Source organism: Emydura macquarii, unplaced genomic scaffold (assembly GCF_026122565.2).
Source record: "Emydura macquarii macquarii isolate MOO-44397 ecotype Brisbane River unplaced genomic scaffold, CSIRO-AGI_Emac_v2 contig_1876, whole genome shotgun sequence".
Taxonomy (NCBI): domain Eukaryota; kingdom Metazoa; phylum Chordata; order Testudines; family Chelidae; genus Emydura; species Emydura macquarii.
This window is the reverse complement of record NW_027132013.1, coordinates 13,580,788-13,600,204: the sequence shown is the minus strand read 5'-3', so window position 1 is coordinate 13,600,204 and position 19,417 is coordinate 13,580,788. Positions and strand designations below refer to the sequence as shown.

General features: G+C 43.2%; 1 protein-coding gene across 1 annotated transcript in view; it reads right to left on the bottom strand.

Annotated features, from left to right (window-relative positions):
- Nucleotides 1-19,417, bottom strand: part of MADD (MAP kinase activating death domain) — a 133,617-nt gene that overhangs the window by 72,879 nt on the left and 41,321 nt on the right. Inside the window, exons 10-20 of the mRNA XM_067557708.1 lie at nt 17,018-17,253; nt 16,458-16,614; nt 15,310-15,413; nt 14,473-14,657; nt 12,815-13,089; nt 12,059-12,198; nt 10,551-10,652; nt 7,854-7,956; nt 6,956-7,142; nt 6,587-6,737; nt 1,893-2,099 (exon numbers count right to left, since the gene is read on the bottom strand). Of these exons, the coding sequence (XP_067413809.1) occupies nt 1,893-2,099; nt 6,587-6,737; nt 6,956-7,142; nt 7,854-7,956; nt 10,551-10,652; nt 12,059-12,198; nt 12,815-13,089; nt 14,473-14,657; nt 15,310-15,413; nt 16,458-16,614; nt 17,018-17,253 (1,847 nt within the window). The remainder of the gene's footprint in view (nt 1-1,892; nt 2,100-6,586; nt 6,738-6,955; nt 7,143-7,853; nt 7,957-10,550; nt 10,653-12,058; nt 12,199-12,814; nt 13,090-14,472; nt 14,658-15,309; nt 15,414-16,457; nt 16,615-17,017; nt 17,254-19,417) is intronic.

The following is a 19,417-nucleotide window of genomic DNA, read 5'->3' as shown; positions in this document are numbered from 1 at the left end:
AGTCACATTGCAAACATGGATTGACTGATCCTTATGACACTCTTGTGAGAGAGAAGATATTAGTTTCAGCCAGGAAAGTAGAGCTGGCTGTCCTGCCCCATCAATGATGCTTTTTAATTCTCAACAAGAATCTCAGGCGAAGAGCTTCCACTTTTCTGAGTTCCCAGCATTCCAACTGAACCAAAAAATTTATCTTCCTTTTGTTCTTCTCCCCAGAGGAAAAAAAAAAAAAAAAAAAATGATTCCAATGTAACTTGGAGGCATTCTGGCCCCTGAAGTTTAATCATAGGAATATGATCACCTTTTACTTCCCTGGGGGATTTCCAAGTAAAGTGAAAGTCTTCAGTTGTCTTATTGCAGTGATTTTCAACCAGGTGTCTGGGGTTCGGGGCTCCCTTGGGCACCACGAGCAGGTTTCAGGGGGTCTGCCAAATAGGGCCAGTTTAAACTTGCTGGGACCCTGGGCAGAAAGCTGAAGCCCCACTGCATGGGGTTGAAGCCCAGAGCCCCACGCCCCACCATCCAGGGCTGAAGCCGAAGCCTGTGCAACTTAGTTTCGCAGGGCCCCCTGTGGTGTGGGGCCCCAAACAATTGCCCTGCTTGCCACCCCCTAATGCCAACCCTGGCTTTTATATGCAGAAAAACAGTTGTTATGGCACAGGTTGGCTGTGGAGTTTTTATAGCATGTTGAGCGGGTCTCAGAAAGAAAAAGGTTGAGAACTCCTGTATTCTTGTTTCTTGGATCAACTCCTGAATCGATGACACATACTGGGTCAGAGGTCAAAGATTCAGCATCCCTTAAGTGGGACTCAATTCAAACTGTGGCCACAAAGAGCATAGGAAAAAAACTTCAGCACCTGTTTAATCATATGAGTACCTGGTACTCTCTCCAGCTTGTACAAGTCACTGCAGACTGGATGTTGTCGCCTCATCAGACGCTGCCTTTGGGTAACAAGTCCTCTGTACAATGACCCTGTAAAAACTGGTCTCCCTTTGTGAAGCTATACATAGTGGTGCCCAGACCAAGTCTATCAGTCCACCTTATTGGAGATAATGAGCAGAAAAAGGGATTGTCCCATTTGATGATCAGGTTTCTTGCCCAGCAGCTACAATAATCTGGACCCTTTCCTTAATCCTGTTTGTTGACCAAGTGAAGACCTTTTTCAGATAGTATAAACACAGATTGGAATATACCTGTTAGTTTTCCTAGTTATTGTCTTTTCATTCCCCCTCCCCTCTCCATTAAGGAAAAGCATGACTGGGTAAATTTCCAATAGCCAGCCTTGCAAGAGCTGTTTAGGTAGGTAGGCAGCCTGCCTGCCATGAAGTGGAAGGAACGCCCATCAGTCCAGATTATTGAAGTTGAAGAGCTGAAACCCAAAATGTACAGTAAGTGAAATTCCTTTCTAAGGATTTTGCTGTTAATGATTAGCAGATCTCTGGACTCCATTTCTACAGGCATGCATGCCCCAGGAACTTTCTCCCCATTATAGTAAGGAACGACAGATATGTTTTGTTCTAATTAATCTCTATTGTGCTTGCTATTTCTAAGGTCCTGCAGACCCCAGAATCACGTGGCCATCTCCCTCAAGTCATTTATGACTCCAAAGTAGTATTAGCTATGCAACACTCACAGAATTTAATCATTAAGTGTCAATGTTATTTGGAAAGGGTTAAAATTAAAACTTCTCAAAAAAACAAATTGCCCTGGAAAATACTGCTCCATGAGTGAAAGAAGAGCAGATATGATTGGTCCTTGTGATCCAGGTGTGAATGAAGCACGTTACTGCAGCAATGAAGGCAAGTGTGTTAAAATGGGGAGGATGCAAGTAGAATCTAATGCTAGGGTAGAAGCCCCTCCTCCTGCATTCCATATGCACATCAATACACACCAATGGAAGCAATAAAATTTTCTTCCTTTAGACTCCGTGTGTCAAACTCCCTTGTCCCTTTTCCTGCGGGGGTTGGTACCCTTGGCATGAGCTGGGGTACTGGCAGTTTCACTGTAGGCTTCAGTTCCGCTCTCATGGCTAAACCAGGGTCCTTGCCAATTGGAGTGCTTGCTCCATCTGTTGGACTTCGTTTTCTTTTTTCTGGTTCTTTAAGAGAAAAGAGGACAAGAAAATGGGCAGAAAAAAAGTGTAAGACAGGGGAAAGAAGAGAACGGAGGGGGCAGAAATAGGCAGGGGAATAGGGAAAAAGGATGGGGGCACATGGTGTTAAAAAAGCCTAGTGCCTAAGACAGCATCAACACAAAACAGTCACTACTCCAATTTAGAGACTCGGACAGATTTCACCATCAACAACATGGGAAAGAGCAAGGACCAAGACATGCCCTGTGCAGGCAGAATAGTTTAGTATTTTTCATGATCAAATCATTGGCCCCTCTAGATTGACGTTAGGCCCTTCCCAGCTCCTGTCAGGTTGATGGGCCCAGAAGAGTTCCAAATTCTATGAAGGCCCATTCTGTCAATGGTTTAACAACACTCACAAGTGCTAACAGACTGGCACCTAGACATCCCATCTCCAATACTGTCCTCACATGTCACTATGGTTTGCAGATGGTCCAACACGGACGGAACAGCAGGGGAGAAGACTATAGCACTGATGATGGGACACCTACTCCCAGGCTGATCTATCCACATTAGAAAATTAATATGTCAGAGGAAAACAAATGTTAACTGTGAGGTCTCTTCCCATGGAACTGTTCAGAGTGGTGAGAGAGACACCTGATCAACCCAGAATCCCATCACTGGAACATAATCAAGTTTCTCTCACTGTGAACAGTCCTCACAATAACAGACGTAAGAGAAATAAGTCACATTAAGGGAAATCGGTTTGGCATTGTGGACTCTGACTTGGAGTTGGCAAACACAAATCTTGGGGAAAGTTCTGACAATGTGACTCACTCAGCAGGAGGAAGTGCTGAAACAGCTGCAGCTAACACCTGGGGATTCATACATTTTAAAGGCAGAAGGGACCATTATCATCTTTTAATATGGCCTGAACAAAACAGGGATTTCACCAAGCAATTCTTGCATCAGCCCAATAAATGATGGTTGAATCAGAGGAAACTGGAGAGTCTGTGCAGCTTCACTTAAATTAAAATACTATGCTGTTTAGTGAATTAAATACTGAAATTAACAATCAGAAGAGTAGCCCCTATGGCTTTAGATATTTAATTCAGTTTATTTTACATTGTCCTCACATTTTTCCAATTTCAACATGCTTCATATATTTGTACTGACAACATGCATCGTATAAGTTGTCCGGGGCAAAGCTGGAGGTTTTGGCAGTTGGGTAGGGGGAAGTTAGGACTTTTGACACATAGCCAGGCATGGGAGGCAGTTAGAAATTATGGAACAAACACATTAGCTGGATGTTTCTGCAAAAATGATTAGTGGTAAAATAGTTAACAAAACTATCATCTTTAGGTTTCAGCATTAACCCAATAAGATGAACAGGGACAGTTCATGCCTCTCAGAGCTATTACTTCACACTGTTTACAGACTTGGGAAGACAATACTGTGTTGAATCCTATCCATAGTTAAAGTTGTAAATAGTACTAAAAGGCTGAAAGATAGCAGAAAGAATGAACATGTTTACAGGTTAAAAAGACATAAAATTCTTAAAAGGAAGTACTGAAGAAAGGCAAAGAAATGACATTAAATTAATTTATCTGAATGAAAAGGAATGTGGAATAGGGATGTTCAAGACTCAGTGAGGTTGCAGATTCATCAAACACATTTCGATCTGTTGCTATAACGACAGGAAGTGTGATGGTAAATGCTGACGCTATTTGGAGATTGCCTTTCTGTGGAGCTGTGACAAAGTGAGAATTTTTGGTAATATTTTAATTAGTCTTGTGTGTGCCTCGGTTTCTCTCCATACTTGGCATTGCTACCCAGTTGGGGGGAAGGGGGTTAGGCAGACTAAGAGACATATATGCGTGTCACTTCCTGTCTGGCTGGAATGAACAGAGTTGTTGAGGAACTAGCTGAAACTGACCTAGATCAACAAGGGGTCCAGAGAGTCAATGCAAGTTCATAAACTGACTGGGAAACTCTGTGGGGCTGTGCACTCAGCACAGCCTTGCCTGGAGAAGAAAAGGACTGGGTCAGGATAACAGCTGGCTCCCGAGGAAGCTGGGAGCTCTCTCTACTGGGACTAAGGAAGGAAGTCAGAGAGAGAGACATTGAGCCTGAAAATGGAGTTCACTACTGCTTGGCTGGTGAATTGTGGCTCGACCTGAATGTATTATATGCTTTAACCTTTATTTCTCTCTACTAATCTATGGACTTCCAATGACTAATAAATCCTACTCTGTTTTGAAAATGCTGTTTGGTGTGTGACTGCAAATACTGGCTGGGTGTGAAGAATGTACAAGCGTCCACCAGGAGTCTCTTTCAGTTGGACTCACTGAGTGCTGGAGTCCAGTAACTCACAGTCTAGGAGTTGGTGAGGCTGTGTGGCCTACCCTGAAGGAAGAGTGAGACCCCTCAGCAGTCTGGCACACTAAAGGGGTTCCTCAAAGAGAATGTTCAAAAACTGGGAGCATAGCACCAGTCTTGGGGATCCAAGACAGGGGCATTAACCTGCCTCATAAGTACAGCTGACATCACCACGGGCTGGGGCCAGGGATTTACTAGCTGTAGAGATTTACACTGTAGATCCTTCTTCTCCGTGATCCTGATGATGTGCCCAGACAAGAGGAGTAAAGAATACATCACCACCTTCATGATTGTGTTTCAAGCAACTCTGAAGATGTGAACCTCAGAATACTAAAACTTCTTTAATGTGTCAATTTCTTCCCTCCATCTTATTTCTTCTACCACCTTCCTATTAATCCTATTTCCCATCTGTCAAATATGAATCCAGTCCGGACAGATTCAGTCGTGCAACAATTTTCTGTGGCCAGGGAGGAGAACTAAAAGCAATACTGAGGGTCTCACTCAGAGGTGAGAGATTTGCTTCCAACAGATCAATCAGAGGAAAGTTGAAGCAATTAGCCAAGTGTTTTCCAAAGTCAGCATCCAAGAATGGCTAATTGGGTAATGGATCATTTGATGCGAACTGTAAGCATCAGAAATGGAAGCTGTGTTTTCCTACATTTTGCTCCTTCCTCTTTTGTGTGCATTTTTCTTATTTTGTCTTAAAAATTATCAGACTTTAGCAACAGAACTTGAGAGCTAAGAGATACCACCTAAAATGGACTCTATCCCCTCTGAGGACATCTAATACCAACTGAGATTACTGTCAAGTAAAGTTTTTCTCTTTAAAAGACTCTACACAAAGAAAGAGAGCAAAAATAAGGGAAACTGCTAAAAAGGGGGATTTAATCTTTTAAGTTTTCAATATTTTAACTTTTTATATTATATGTGCATTTAACAAATGTTTTAAAGATTTTTCTTCTGTTTGGTGATGGTACAAACAATGCAAACAAGTCCCCGGGAAAAAAAGAAAACCCAAATCCAAATCATTGTTGTTAATGTGGTGGTAAAAAAATCAGAAGCAGGATAATTTAAAAGCAACATAAAAAACCCTATCAGATTTAAGACACAGGGTGATGTCAAAGGTGAGTTTGTTCCTCCTCTATTTCAATTTTGTCAGCAGTGCCACCAACACACAGCAAACATTAAGCACAGTCATTTTTTCATCAAACACAAATTCCCTTTGTGCTTTCCCAGGGCCTAACTGAGACTTGGACATGGTTGGGAGCAAATGGTTCAGACTGAATCTGGACAAGATTAAAATGACCCTGGTAAAATGAGGGAGAAAGGCTCGTCTAAAAGAATGGAAGCAGATTGTACCTGCCCCTTTCAATTGGTGTTAAGTGCTACTTTTTCCCAGGGTGGTGCACAGCCTCAGGGAACTTAAGGAACATTCACTGCTCCTGCATGTACAGATAGTGCTGGTTTGTAATGACTTTTGCCAATCTGGACAGGTATTTGTCTCAGCTGCAGACTATGCCGTAGTTATGCAGGCCCCCTCACCTCCAAGATGGATTAATAAGCTCTAATTGCTCAGCTTCTGGAAGTCTCCGCTGGCGCAGAGCACAGTTGCCTATCTTGTGAGTCGGTTGAGTTGCTGTAAACACATTACACTTGTGCTCTGCACATAGTACTGGCTATGTGCTCAGTTCCAGATGTAATTCAAGGTGTTCGTTATAGTCTCCAAAGCCTGTTATGATATGAGACCTAGTTAGAGACACTTCCTCTTATGTCCAGTCATTCCAGCCGTGGTCCAATGAGGGGTGTCTGCCTGGAACTCAACTTTCCGAGGCTGTGGGTTGGGCATTCTTAGCTGAATGGAACTCACACTTTATGTTTCTCTCTGTCTTTAGATCATGTTGCACAACTTGTGTGTTCAGTCAAATGTTGGGTTGGAGATTATTTTGATTTAGCCAATTGGATGTATTAGGCAAGAGTGTTGTTTCAAACACAGTATGTTTTTAGTAATTATGGTATAGCACCTATGTATCTTAAGGGTGCTATAAAAAGACATTAACTATACACAGAAGCACATAACATCTAACTCCACAACGGTGACCCTCCCCGCTCCTGTGCAATACACTCTGGCATGTTACCTTTGTTATAATAGTGCGTGTGTGCTATCTCCAGCAGGCCAAAGACACTGGCCATGCCTCCCAGGCCGGCATTTGCATACGACTGCTCCAGGCTTGACACAGTGCATTTCAGCAAGTCCAGCATCCCTTTGTAAACCTTGCGGCTGATCTCCTGCAATGAGAACCCAGCAGTGAGGACGCTTCACACATGAAAAATCCATCCCAGCACGTGAACACACACGCTCCACCAGGTGTTCACTGGTCAATAACCTGTTGCTCAGCAACCATTGTCTACTATCCGTGTTTAGGAATAATCTAAGATATTGCCTCAGAACACCCTCTACTAACCAAAACGGGGCATGAACTAGTTTGAGTAATTGGAGCACTGACCACATCCTGGATGATATCCTGCCGAGCATCCTCCTCTGACTGGATAGTGCGATTCAGTTTGCTTAGTACAAAAACTCGAAGCTGTTCGCTCTCCAGCAGACGCCGGACTCTCTTCATGTTCAACCAGCCAACACCCTGCCCATCAAGAACGTTGTGCACCACCTCCTTCAGGAATTGTTGATTCTCACTGCAGGATGGAGAGACAGAGGAGACATATGTATATTGGATCTGTAGGTGTTAGGGGTGACCTGGCCTGGACAATTGCACAGGACTTGTTCCATGTAAAAACTAAGTTTACAAGGGGTGCATCTAAATCAACATGCTGCTAATGTAACTATGTTCAGCCCAATATATGTACTGTAGTAACTGACTTCACTGAACTACTCAAAGCAATTTGTCTACTGCTAGCTATTCTGCCGTAAGATCTAATGTACACCCTAATGCAGTCTGACTACACTATTGTAGTATCTAACCTAATCCAACTGTATTTAAACAGGAGCAATGAAGAGAAGAGGAAGAGGCCAGTAGATCTATCAAGGCTTTTCATCTCTCAGCACTGAGTCAAATGGTCTCCTATAAGAGGACACATTCCTTAATTTAGCACTTAATTCAGGAACCAGAAACTTCTAGGAGCCCATTCTGAAAGAGATGAGGCCTTTGAGAGCACTCAAAAATATAGATTTGAGCATAGATTGTAAGGCCATCAATATCTTCAGACTTCCTGTGTGAACGCATCTTCTGAATGTGTCAGACTTCAAGGTGTGTACACTTCCCAAAGGCAACTAACACAGATACTATTTTGCATTCAATAGCTAATCTGAACAGTCTTTACTATAGAGAGTCTGGAACTACCTTACCATCCATATGTATGCAAAGAAGTCAGAATAAGTACTTTTACCTGGAATTGCTGGTTCGTCCCTGAGGCGACGGAGATTCCCTCTTCACTGTTGGGCTGTGCTTAATAACTGAAGACTTCTGATCCACTAGGGCCCTTCTGTTTCCTGTATGGGAGAGGAGACAGGATGAGAGAATAGTTGTCAAAAAGGCAATCTGTGCCCATGGCAGCAACAAGAGACATTAAAGTCAGCTAATGCTCCAATCAAATTACAGATAATAGACTTCAAACAAAATGAAACTCAGAAAAGCAACAGCATATACCATATTCTAGCATCACACATTGGCAGAAAACAGTAATGGGAACAATGCAGAGAGAGAAAAGATGGTAATGGGAGCAGGAAGTGAAGGGCAGGAGAAGCTTGGCTGCTCTGCATGCAGTTCCACCACAAGAACCATCTTCAAATTAGAGACAGTATGTGTAAAAGCACAGTGCATTAAGGGGTGACTAGTATAGATTATATGATACTGGTTACCAGTGAGAAAGGTAGCCAAAAAGGCAGGCACAGAGAATGCTGAGAGTTGTTGCATCATGCACAGCTCATGCTCTAGGGAACCCACCTTCATTGTTTACAGGGCCAGCTTCAGTAATAATCTCCATTATAGTATTTAACCCAAATACTGGGATACAAAATACACAATTAGTAGTGTACTACAAAATCTTCACCCCCCAGCAAAAGTCCAGCTTAGTAACCAGCTTCCTCCCAACCCTCCCTCAAAACCAAACCCCAGTGACACTATAGTAGGAAGGGTTCTTGAAGCCCCAAAGAGAGCTTGGGGCCAGCCAAATTTATCAAACATTATTGGCCAACTTTCAGGGCCAATGTACTGCACCTTCCATTTCAATGGCACTATCAAAAACATCTGCCCAATTGAGAAAGTGAAGAGATGTGCATGAAACAAAAACTAAAGCAAGCGGTGGAAAGAACTCATGGAACAGTAATGAAATGGACATTACAAAGGAACAATCCCAGCATCATCTTCCCTTAGAGTTACAAACACACACACAGGAAGTGCAAGCGTTATTCAGCAATTTACAATTAGAAGACACAGGCAAAAAAACATTTAAAACTATTGCCCGTGCAAGGGAAACTTCACCCAGGCCAGGATTTATGCACGCAAGTCTCCATACATGCGCAAACAGACTGAACTACCAGCTAGAGAAAGCCCCTTATGTTCCAACACGCACACCAAAGGCCCTGTTGGGTGTGTCTATACAGCCTGCAACAGTGAGCCTCCCAGCCCAGGTTAATAGACTTGGGTAGCCAGTCTCGCACTAGCACTCTAAAAATAGCAGTGTAGTCAGCACTTTGAAGTTGCGGCTCCGGCTGGGGCTCGAGTGCTGAAAGCCTAGGCATGGGAGTAGGCTTCAGAGCTTGAGACACAGCCTGAGCAGCAACTTCAAAGCGCTGTCTACACAGCTGTTTTTAGGAGACTGTGATCCTGGGCTGGGAGGCTCACTGCCCAGAGAGTTACAGTTGTCAAGAAAAGAAGAGAACAAACTGCAGGAGATGAGAAGTGAAGCATGAACATGGAATGGTAAAACTCATCACTGTTTTCTTCCGATGTGTGGAATCAATAGCAAGTTTAACTAATACAACATCCTTGTACATTGCCCACCCCAGGGGTGCGTCTACCCTACACAAGTGATGTGGGAATACCACCAGCGGGTAGAAGGTGGATTTCCAGAAAGTAATTGTGTAAAGTCTCCTGTAACATTTTCACCTGCCCCTCCTCATTTTACACCCAGAGGAGGATTGTTCAGGTCACAAACAAAACTGGAAGTTAACACACAAAATCCAACTTTTGACCTTTGTTACTGCAAGGTCAAAGGTCAGCAAAATGGCATACCAACCTTCATTCACATCCCTTCCCACTTCCAGATTAAAGTAATCTTTACCGATGAAAATGATGAGGAGGAAAAAATAAATAAAATCAACGATTTAAAACAAAACAATACATTCTAATAATATATAAGAACTTAGAAAGCAAACAAATCCTTTGCCCAGTTCAGCAACAGAAAGATTTCAATGCAAAAAACAATGAGAAGTCCTGATCCCCCTTCTGTTATCAAAAACTACCTCCAGGTTAACCATGCTGGGGCAATTCCCTAGTGTAGTAATTCCTCCAGTCCATATTATTTTAAGGCATTGCAAGGGAAAAGGAAGTACTCTGCTTACAGCTGTATCCATGAGTTTAGAGTCAGATCTTCACTCCTGAATGAGAGCTACTGTGCTAATATTTTGCCTCTCTTTAGGGATTTTTTTTTATCTGAAAGCTGAAAAAACACTTTACAACATTATTTAAGCCCCACAATCTCCATGGGAAGTCGGTGAGCATTATCTCCGTTTTACAAATGGGGAAACTGGAGCAGGGCTGAAGTGATTTGCCCAAATCTATATAGCAAGTTAGTGGTAGATGAGAAGCAGAACCCAGAAGTCGTGGTTCCCAGTGTCCCCTACTCTAACCACTTAAAGCACATTAACATAGGACAGGCAAGGATACCTCTCCTTCCCACAGAACACCCCAAGTGATGGGAAGAAGTCCTACTGAGCAAAACCAAAGAGCTAAGATGAACACTGATCCAAATCCCCAGAATGTCTTACACCCCCAAAATGCCTTTTTCAGGGTGAATCCTTGGATTGCATAACAGCCAGAAGCATTGCAAAGGCAACAGCAGGCAAGGGGAGGAAGTGGTTACCTTTCAGGCTGGGGAAGGGAGTGTTCTTCTCTCTCCCAGCTTTGGTTGGTAGGGCTAAGTTGGACAAACTGAAACTTGTGCTGTGGTTCCTGTACAGGCTGCCTATAACAGAAGGTGAAACAATAAAATGTCCGTAGTGCTCAGCATACGCTCTCTCCTCACTCTTCCTGCAATTCATGCTTTTATTCAGATCTCAGTAGCTCCACATCCCCACTACTGGATTAATCTTCTATGTTACCTTGTGTACCAAAAAAAAAAACATGTCCCCCATTAACAGTTTAATCCTTTCCTGCCAATAGTTAGGATTTTTACACACTTTAAAAAAATCTATCTAGTGTTTTATTCAATGCTCATAGCCGTGATATCTGAGCATCCTGCTGGTGCTGCAGATTACTTTGGTATAGTGATATCCCACTTTGTACCCTAGGTTTAGAGACATCACTTTGTGTCTTCAGTGCTTTAAAACTTGATTCTCTACCTTGAGTAATTTACTTAGTGCCACATGAGAGAACAGAATTCCAAAACAAACTTGAAAACATGCAATCCTGAACTAGTGACTATGAGCAGTCCCTTGTGTACTCTGTGACGGGCATCTGCTATGGAACCCATTCGTCACAGAATTGTGCTCCAGAGTTTGAGCTTTCCATTTTTTTTTTTAAATTGTGTTTCCTAACATTTATAGGCTGCAAAAACAAAAACAAAACTTGAAAACATGACTGAGTGTAACCAGTGCATTGCAATCTACCCCAATCTGCAGATAGCCTGAAACAATCCTGTTCATATGGGCAGGGCGGCAGTTAACTGTTGATCTTTAAATGGTCATCTTTAGATTTCAGAGTTAACTTTTATTCTATTTAGAGTTTTATGCTGCACCAATCACCATGGCATCTGAACATATAACTATTTAACTGGTAATCATTTTAGCAGAAATAACCAGATAATGTGTTTATCCCACTATTCCAGACTAGCTCCCATGCTCCTTTAAGTGCCAAAAGCCCCAAATATCTTCTCTCCCAGCTTCTACTTCACCACTGAAAATTTCTAGTAGTCAGTCACATGTCAACAGAAAAATCTGCAGAATACAAAAAATTGTATGTGTTGGGATAGGGTAAAGAAACTGAACTTAATATTGAAATAACACAGAGGGAAGTTGCATTGATTAATCGTTTCAATATAAAAAAATAAATTATCTCAATACCTCCATTTTTAAAAAGTAAATGAAGCTGCCTCAATTTCCAGTCTGCTACACCAGAGCATCACAGAATCCAAGGGTCTTTCTACAGAATGTAGGCCCATATTACTGCAGAGTACCTAGGACACTGTAAGGGTAACAGGTCCCGTGACTCTCACCCAGAATTGACATCTGGCAGAGCTGGTGAGAGCTTTACAGCTAAGTTGCCATCTTGGAGAAGTTTCAAATTACTCTCTCCCCTGCCTACTTCCATCCCCCTCAACAAACACTAAGGTAAAATCATTAAAATGAGTTTAGAGGAGGCAATAGTACATACTGGCAAAAGACATGAGGCCCCCAAAACCTTCACTGCTGTTGTTGGAGATGATGGAATTTGGAGAGCTGGCCCGCGAGTCCGACTCCCCATCAGAGTCATTGGCCAGCTTTAAACTGTTAGGACGTAGTGGCTTCTGAGACCTGAAAACAAACAGTTCAGGTGTTACTCATACCCTTGTACAGACTCCAGCTGCCATTAAATCCAACAGCAGGGGTCTCCCACACTCATATAAGTTACTAGGACTCATTCCTCAGCAGTATCACCAAACTAGGCTTAAATGGAGGAAACCTGAGACACAAGTATATCCACGTTCATGTTTCTGTTCATTATGGCACACCATAATGTCCCTGTGCAAGGACCTCTAAGTTTTGGGGTTTTTTTAAATAAGATCACCCATCACCATGGTATCTGAGCACAATGCATCTTGATTCACTGAGGCAAGAGTTCATATCCCAAACCCTCTGAAGATTTCCAGGTTCCAGCAGCATACGTCAGAAGGGTGACACCCCAGAATACCTTTAAGAAAATGTCAGTAATTCCTTCAGCCCCCAAAATTTAAACAAAAGTCTGGAGTTAGTGCTGGTGCCCAGCCTGGAGGGGATGCAGCTGCCCAGTTCCAATTACAGGAAACCATCAGGACAGGTCTAAGATGTGGGGGATTCCTGGGGAAAAGGATGCTACATACCAAAGTCTTGGAACTAGCAAATGTAAACCTCACCACCCCTTTATTGAGGGGCAAGTGATCGGGGAGCTTACCGGTTCCCAGGCAGATTCTGGTTGAATCTTGGGGTGTAGCTCTCCTCTTGTTCCTCATCCTCTTCCTCTGTAGGAAACCCATACTGTGGTTCAAAGTATGGATTATCATACTCTCGTTTCTTCACCACTCCCTCAGTGGAGCTCATGCTGCCTGCTGGGCTTTCACTACGTTCCAGATTCATCTTGGGGAAATTTGGTTGCAATGGTAATGAGGGAAGGTGATTTGAAAACCCAGCAATCATCTTCTCCTCCATTTCCGCTGAATCTGCTGACTCCTGTAGACCAACCAATTCATCAGTTTATCAGTGCACATTCCCATAGAAGTAAAGGACAGAGCAAGAAAAAATTTCTCAGGCCAAGCATTCTGAGGGGTTCTGCCACTTCCTGGACCATCACCCCATTCCCACGATCAACTCCTCTAACCTGGGCTTTAAGATCTGCAATAATGGTGCCTTGAGCTCCTCTCTAGGGTTTTATTCCTCTGCCTGACAAATCTTATTAAATATTCCTTTTATTTCAGGCTAATTGTTATGTATCCCACTATTGTGCAATAAGGGGGTAACTTCCTGCTCTTGTTTTGTCTACTCCCCTGGCAACTCTGCTCTTTTTCATCAGACTATGTAAAAACAGCTCCCTCAGTCTCTCCCAGGATCTATTTTGTCATCATGTTTTCTCTCCATGGGGCTCAGAATTGTACCTGCTATTATGGGGTAGCTGCTCGAGATCTACAGAAAGCAGCAAAGTTACCTCCTTAGTTTTATATTCTATTTGCCCAGAGATCCAACTGATTATTAAAATTTCCCATCTGCCCTCGATGCCTGAGACTCAGTTTTCCAGAGATCTTCCCAATTTATGTCCATGCTCCTCTCCCTGACAGCATCATTTATACTGACTCATCTCTGAGCCTGTAGCCCTCACCATCCCAGTATCTCCAGCTCACATCTAAGCCTCCTGTTCTGTGTTTACGCCACTTCTCCCACTTCTCCCCACAAATCTGATCAGATTTAAATTTACGAACGCCTCTAGACCCCTTTAGTAATCCCCACTCAGTGCAGACTTAAATGCCAACCCCTTTTGAGGGATTTTTATCTACTTGGTATTTGCCCAGCAAATACAAGAATATGAGCTACCCATATGGCATATGGATGAGTCATTAAATTACTACCCCTTACAAGAATAAAAGAGCATGAACCTTATCATGAGAGTAGTTCATTCAAAATATTTGTATATGTTGTGATTCTATATTGGTTTTCTGACTGAAATGCATATATACATTCTTCACTGTTTATCCTTTACCTATAAGCTCCATAATTTTGCCATACCTGCTCTCCCATTCCCAGAACCAACCCCACACAGTCCCAAAGGGGTGAGGGAATCTTCTCTCTCAGTTGTAAGGCTTGGCACTCCATTCCTGACTGCAGGTTGATAGGGATAGGAAATACTGTGCTGTACTGAAAGGAAACATTTGCCTAGACACAGAATGCTGCAGGCAAACTCAGCTTTGTCCGTGAAGAGCATGAAAAATTCATCTACCCACAGTCCATTTAGCAGGAGTCACCCTCATCCCAATTCCATTTTCCTGTACGCTCCCCTCCTCCAAGTCCCACCACCGTGCCTCAACTTGTGTGTGCAACAGCCCTAGTACACACATGATTCACCCCATGGATGACGGTGCTGGGGCTGCTACTGGCTGTAGTGCTGGAACTTGAGCGAGGCTGGTTGTTGTCCTGGGAGCTCTCACTGTCTAGAGCCTGTGCATCCAGATCTCCCGAATATTCCTTGATGTCATCAAACTCCACCTCACTGGCATCACCCAGGGCTGCATGTGTCAGGGGATCAACATCTGCAAACACACCGCCTGGCATTAGAGATTGCTCACTACTCCAGCCTCGTGCCTAGCGCACAGTCCCAACCTCCCATCTCACTGATGGGCAAAACTGCTCAGCCCCTTACTGTCCAACATGAGAAATGAGTTGGGCTTTTAGTACCCGTTTCTTGAGGAAGAAAAACTAGCATCCCAGAAGAAACTTTTGTTGACAGCCTCAGCAGAAGCCAAAGAGAATTATTTCTCTGCTCTCTACTAGGAGTGGTTCTTTCTAGTAAGGGCTGATGATCACTGATTGAGTGGTGTGTGGTAGGGGGAAGTTTGCACTACATTACTGTCCACGCTGCACCTCTTTTGTGGATAGAGCACTTTAGTTTCCAGGGCTGTCAAACTAGCTCCCATCACCAATACTAAATTCAGTTCATGCCTCTCTCCCAAAGATTTTTTGGAGAGTGGTGTTTCCAGAAAGGAGAAAGTTTCTTCCTCTGATTGTCCCAGGCTGCAGCAGAATAGGCTTAGAATCTCTCTTCTACATAAAGGCAGACCATACTCAACCTGCCTCTCGCTCTGAATGAAAGACTCAGAAGAGGCAACTCTCTCAAAGTCCAGGTGAATGGGAATGGAAGACCCATACAGACCTAATGAAAGAGTAGTTCTGGAAGTTACTCACTTGGGGTATCGCCATTAATGTTACATTTCATCATCTCGCTGACAAAGTCACCAAGGGAGGAGTAGGAAGAGCTTGAGTCATCATAATCCACGCTGTCACTACCACTAGGATATGAGAGAGACAGATGAGAGGCAGCCAAACAGCAACACAGGAGCTGGATGCTACAAGGTATGGATCATTGGAACTGCTCTATGGCCCTCTCCACACCTCATGCTGCACTGATCCTGCTGAATGGGCCATAGCAGCATGGCTGGCCACAAGCAGGAGGTGGGATCTAATCTTTAAAAGAATTAGAGCACATTTAACAATTCTGGGATAGGTGAAGAGAAGATGTGAAGAGCAACTCTCAGGCCCTTAACCAAAGTGGACTGAACTGAGCATTGTAGCCATGGAGAAGTGTTTGAGCTCTCAGGAGAGAGGAGGGGAAGGGGAAAGAGTGAGGGAATCAGAAAGCCCCTCCTCGCTAGGCTAATAACAGACCACTCCCATTAGTGTGCTTGGTGCTGTACAGAACATAGAGAACAGACATGTTCCTGCTCTGAAGAGCTTGCAAGTTGAGACACAAACAAAAAACAACAGAGCAGAGGCGCAGCTCTGGGGGCTAGGATGGAATTATCACTCAGAAGGGCTATTGTTCTTTATGTTTTATTAAATTCATGAATAGCTCTTCTCAGGTGATAAATTAACACTGAAGCAGCATTTCAAGTAGCTGTGTGTTTTGAGAAGAGATTTGGAAGAAAGGGGGGATGCTTGTTGCAATAAGGGAGAAAGGGCAATACATGGGCAAAGGGCAGCATGGAAAAAAGCAACGAGAGGAGCATGGCAGAAGGGAGTAAAGAAATCCAAGTGGAACAAAGGGAGTAGAATTAACCAGAGGCAAAGGCAGAGTGATGTTAAGGAAAGGCTTGAAGGTGAAGATGAAATGTTTATGGGAGCTAGTGAAGGGATTTGAGGCAGCTGTGACACAGACAGAGGAGAGAGGAAGAAAACTTATTTTAGCAGCAGTGCTTTTTATAGACTAAAGAGACAAGGTGAGGTCAGAGAAACAGGCTGCAACAGCAAAGCAAGAGATGACCAGAACTGTTACAGCTGGTTAGCCGTAAATGACCTTGAGTTAGCAGCTGAATAGTGTCATGCTCCCCACCAACCTGTCATCAGTAGGATCAGAATCTGTTTCCTTCTCTATGGGGACACTCAATGCCTCAGCCAGCTGGGAATTGCTATCATAGACACGGTAGTGGATTGGTTGCATCTGGTGAGCATACCATTTTGGTTTGTCACCAATCAGGGCTGGGTCGAACATGTCTACAAAGAAAACAGGAAAAAGGAGAGTTAATTGAACTTAGTTATTTGTATTATGGCAGCACCAAGAGAGCCACATTGCGTTAGACACTATAAAACCACAAGGGAACAGAGAGTCTCTGTCCTGAGGAGCTTACAGTCTGCAAACAGACAAGATACAAATAGGTGAAACAAACAACAGAGAGAGGGTAACAATGACAGAAACCCACAATCAACTGGGACAAGGAGGTTTCAGTTCAAAACTCATTTCAAAGAGCCTTCCTAGAAAAGAAGGTCCCTTCCACAGCAAGAATGGGATCCACTGCTTGAACAGTGTGTTGACTAGCCAACTTCTTTCCCATAGTGTCTCCATGTTAGAAGCTTATACATTAGACAGACTGAGGGGAAAGGCAGGACCAGAACTTACTGTTGTGGATCCTTTGAAAAGCATAGTTAGTTGGGTTGAGTGACCACTCTCCAAAGTATTCTACTGCCTGTGTCCTGGACAGCTTGTCTGCAAAAGGTGTCTGCTTTGGCCTAGATGCAAGAAAGGAATTGGCCTGAAAGGCCACCACAGGCCGGGGAAAGAGGCGAAGGGTGCGCGTGTGCATCTGGAAACCCTGCAAAACGTTTGGTGAGTTGAAGAATCTCACCATAGCAACCCTAAGAAGGAAATAGATAGTAATATATCAGATGCAGACATGGAACCTCAGAGGGGAGAGGACAGACAGGGCCTTTAAATATTACACAACAGGCAACATTTCCTCCCAGGAGTGTTTCCCAAAGGGAAGGGTGATACAATGGGAACATTTGTGACTCCCACTGGGAAAAGGGGTTCTCTCAAGAAACTGCTCTGGTTTAAATTTCCTTTCTTTCACAGCAAGGTCCTTTGTACACCCAACTCACACAAGGTTTGTCAGCCCAACCAATTACTTCTGGCAAAGAAGCCCTTCATGGCTGATCATCCCTTATGCCAGTCAGTAGAGTTTCTATTAAGATGACAGGTTTCTGTGAGTTACATTTCTTACAGTGAATATGACTGTGTGGGAAACAGCTCATACACAGGTGTGTGAATTAAACTGAACTCACACCGGTAAGCTGCTGAGACCCAGGGAAGACAGCTGAGCTGAAGGAAAATGCAAGAAATGAACACAAGACAGTGTCACAGGGAGACACCCACAGAAAGTGTCCATTATATTCAGCCTTCAAAGGTCCAGTTCCCTGATATCACAGCCAACCCAGTCATATAACACCATTAATAAATTTATCTAGTTCTTTCTTAAATCTAGTTAGATTGTTTGTCTCCACTCCTCCTCTAGAGAAGCTGTTCTAGAACTTCCCCGTCTCTGACGGTTAGAAACCTTCTTGAAAACTTCCAGCATTGATACATTTATGGCCAGTTTATACCCATTTGTTCTTGCATCAATGTTGTCCTTTAGCTTAAATGGCTGTTCTCCCTCCCTGATGTTTATAAATACATAGGAATGGTGCAGGGAGTGGTAGAGAATAATCATATCCCCTCAGAGCCTTCATTTTACTAGGCTAAACAAGCCAAACTCTTTTAGTCTCCTCTGGTGAGATAGGAGGATCAGGGAAATGGAGAATGTAACAGCCCTTTTCTATACCTGTTCAAGTTTGAATTAATCTTTCTTGAACACGGGTGGCCAGAACAGTACGCAGTATTCCAGATGAGTCTTACCAGTGTCTCATAGAATAGTATTAATACTACTTTCTCTCTGTTGGAAATACCCCACCCAATACATGTAGGATCGCATTTGCCTTTTTCCTGGACACATCACTTCGGCGTCTCAGTCATCCTACAATTAACTAATACACCCATTTCTTCCTCCTTCTCTGTCACTTCTAACTGATGAGCCCCTAGCCTAAAGCAGAAATTCTTATTATTAGCCCCTAAGAGCACGACCGTACACTTTGTACTATTAAATTTCCATCCCATTTCTATTACTCCAGTACCCAAGGTCATCCTATTTTTCTTGTGTAATATTTCGATCCTCCACTATAGTGACAATATCTCCCAGCTTTGTGTCGTCAGAAAATTTCATTAGCACATTCCTACTTTTTGTGCCAAGGTCATTAATGAAAATATTAAATAACACTGGTTGCACTGGTCCCAAAGCCTGAGGACCTCCACTAGTAACCTCACTCCAGTCCGACAGTTCCCCTTTCAGTACAACCTGTAGTTATCTCCCCTTTAGCCAATTCCTTACCCATCTTACAATTCTTGAATTAATACCCACCTCTCCAACTTCACTAATAATTTCCCATATGGTACCCTGTCAAATGCTTTACTGAAGTCCAGATGGATTAGATCCACTGCATTTCCCTTGTTTAAAAAAATCAGTTATCTTAACAAAAGAAAGACAACAGATTAGCCTGGCATGATCTACCTTTGGTAAACCCATGTTGCATTTTATCCCATTTTTCACTTAACTCCATGTCTTTAATTCCATCAGAACTTGTTCTAAAGCCTTACATACCATTGAGGACAGATTAATGGGTCTGAAGTTGTCTGGATATCTTTATTTCACTTTCTTAAATATAGGTAGTACGTTTGGTATTCTGCTGTCACAGGATACCACCCCCATTTGATAGATTTATTAAAAACCCTTGCTACCAGACTAGCAATTTCATGTTCTTTCAATGTTCTGGGATGGAGACTAGCCAGTCCCCCAGCTTGAGCCCTTTCAGTTTTGCTTCCCACTTCAATGTTGTAATTTCCATTTCTATAAATTAATTCTCAGCCATCCTGCCTTTGACCCCATGTTCTACATCATCAGTGAGCTCCTGACACAAACATCATGGTAAC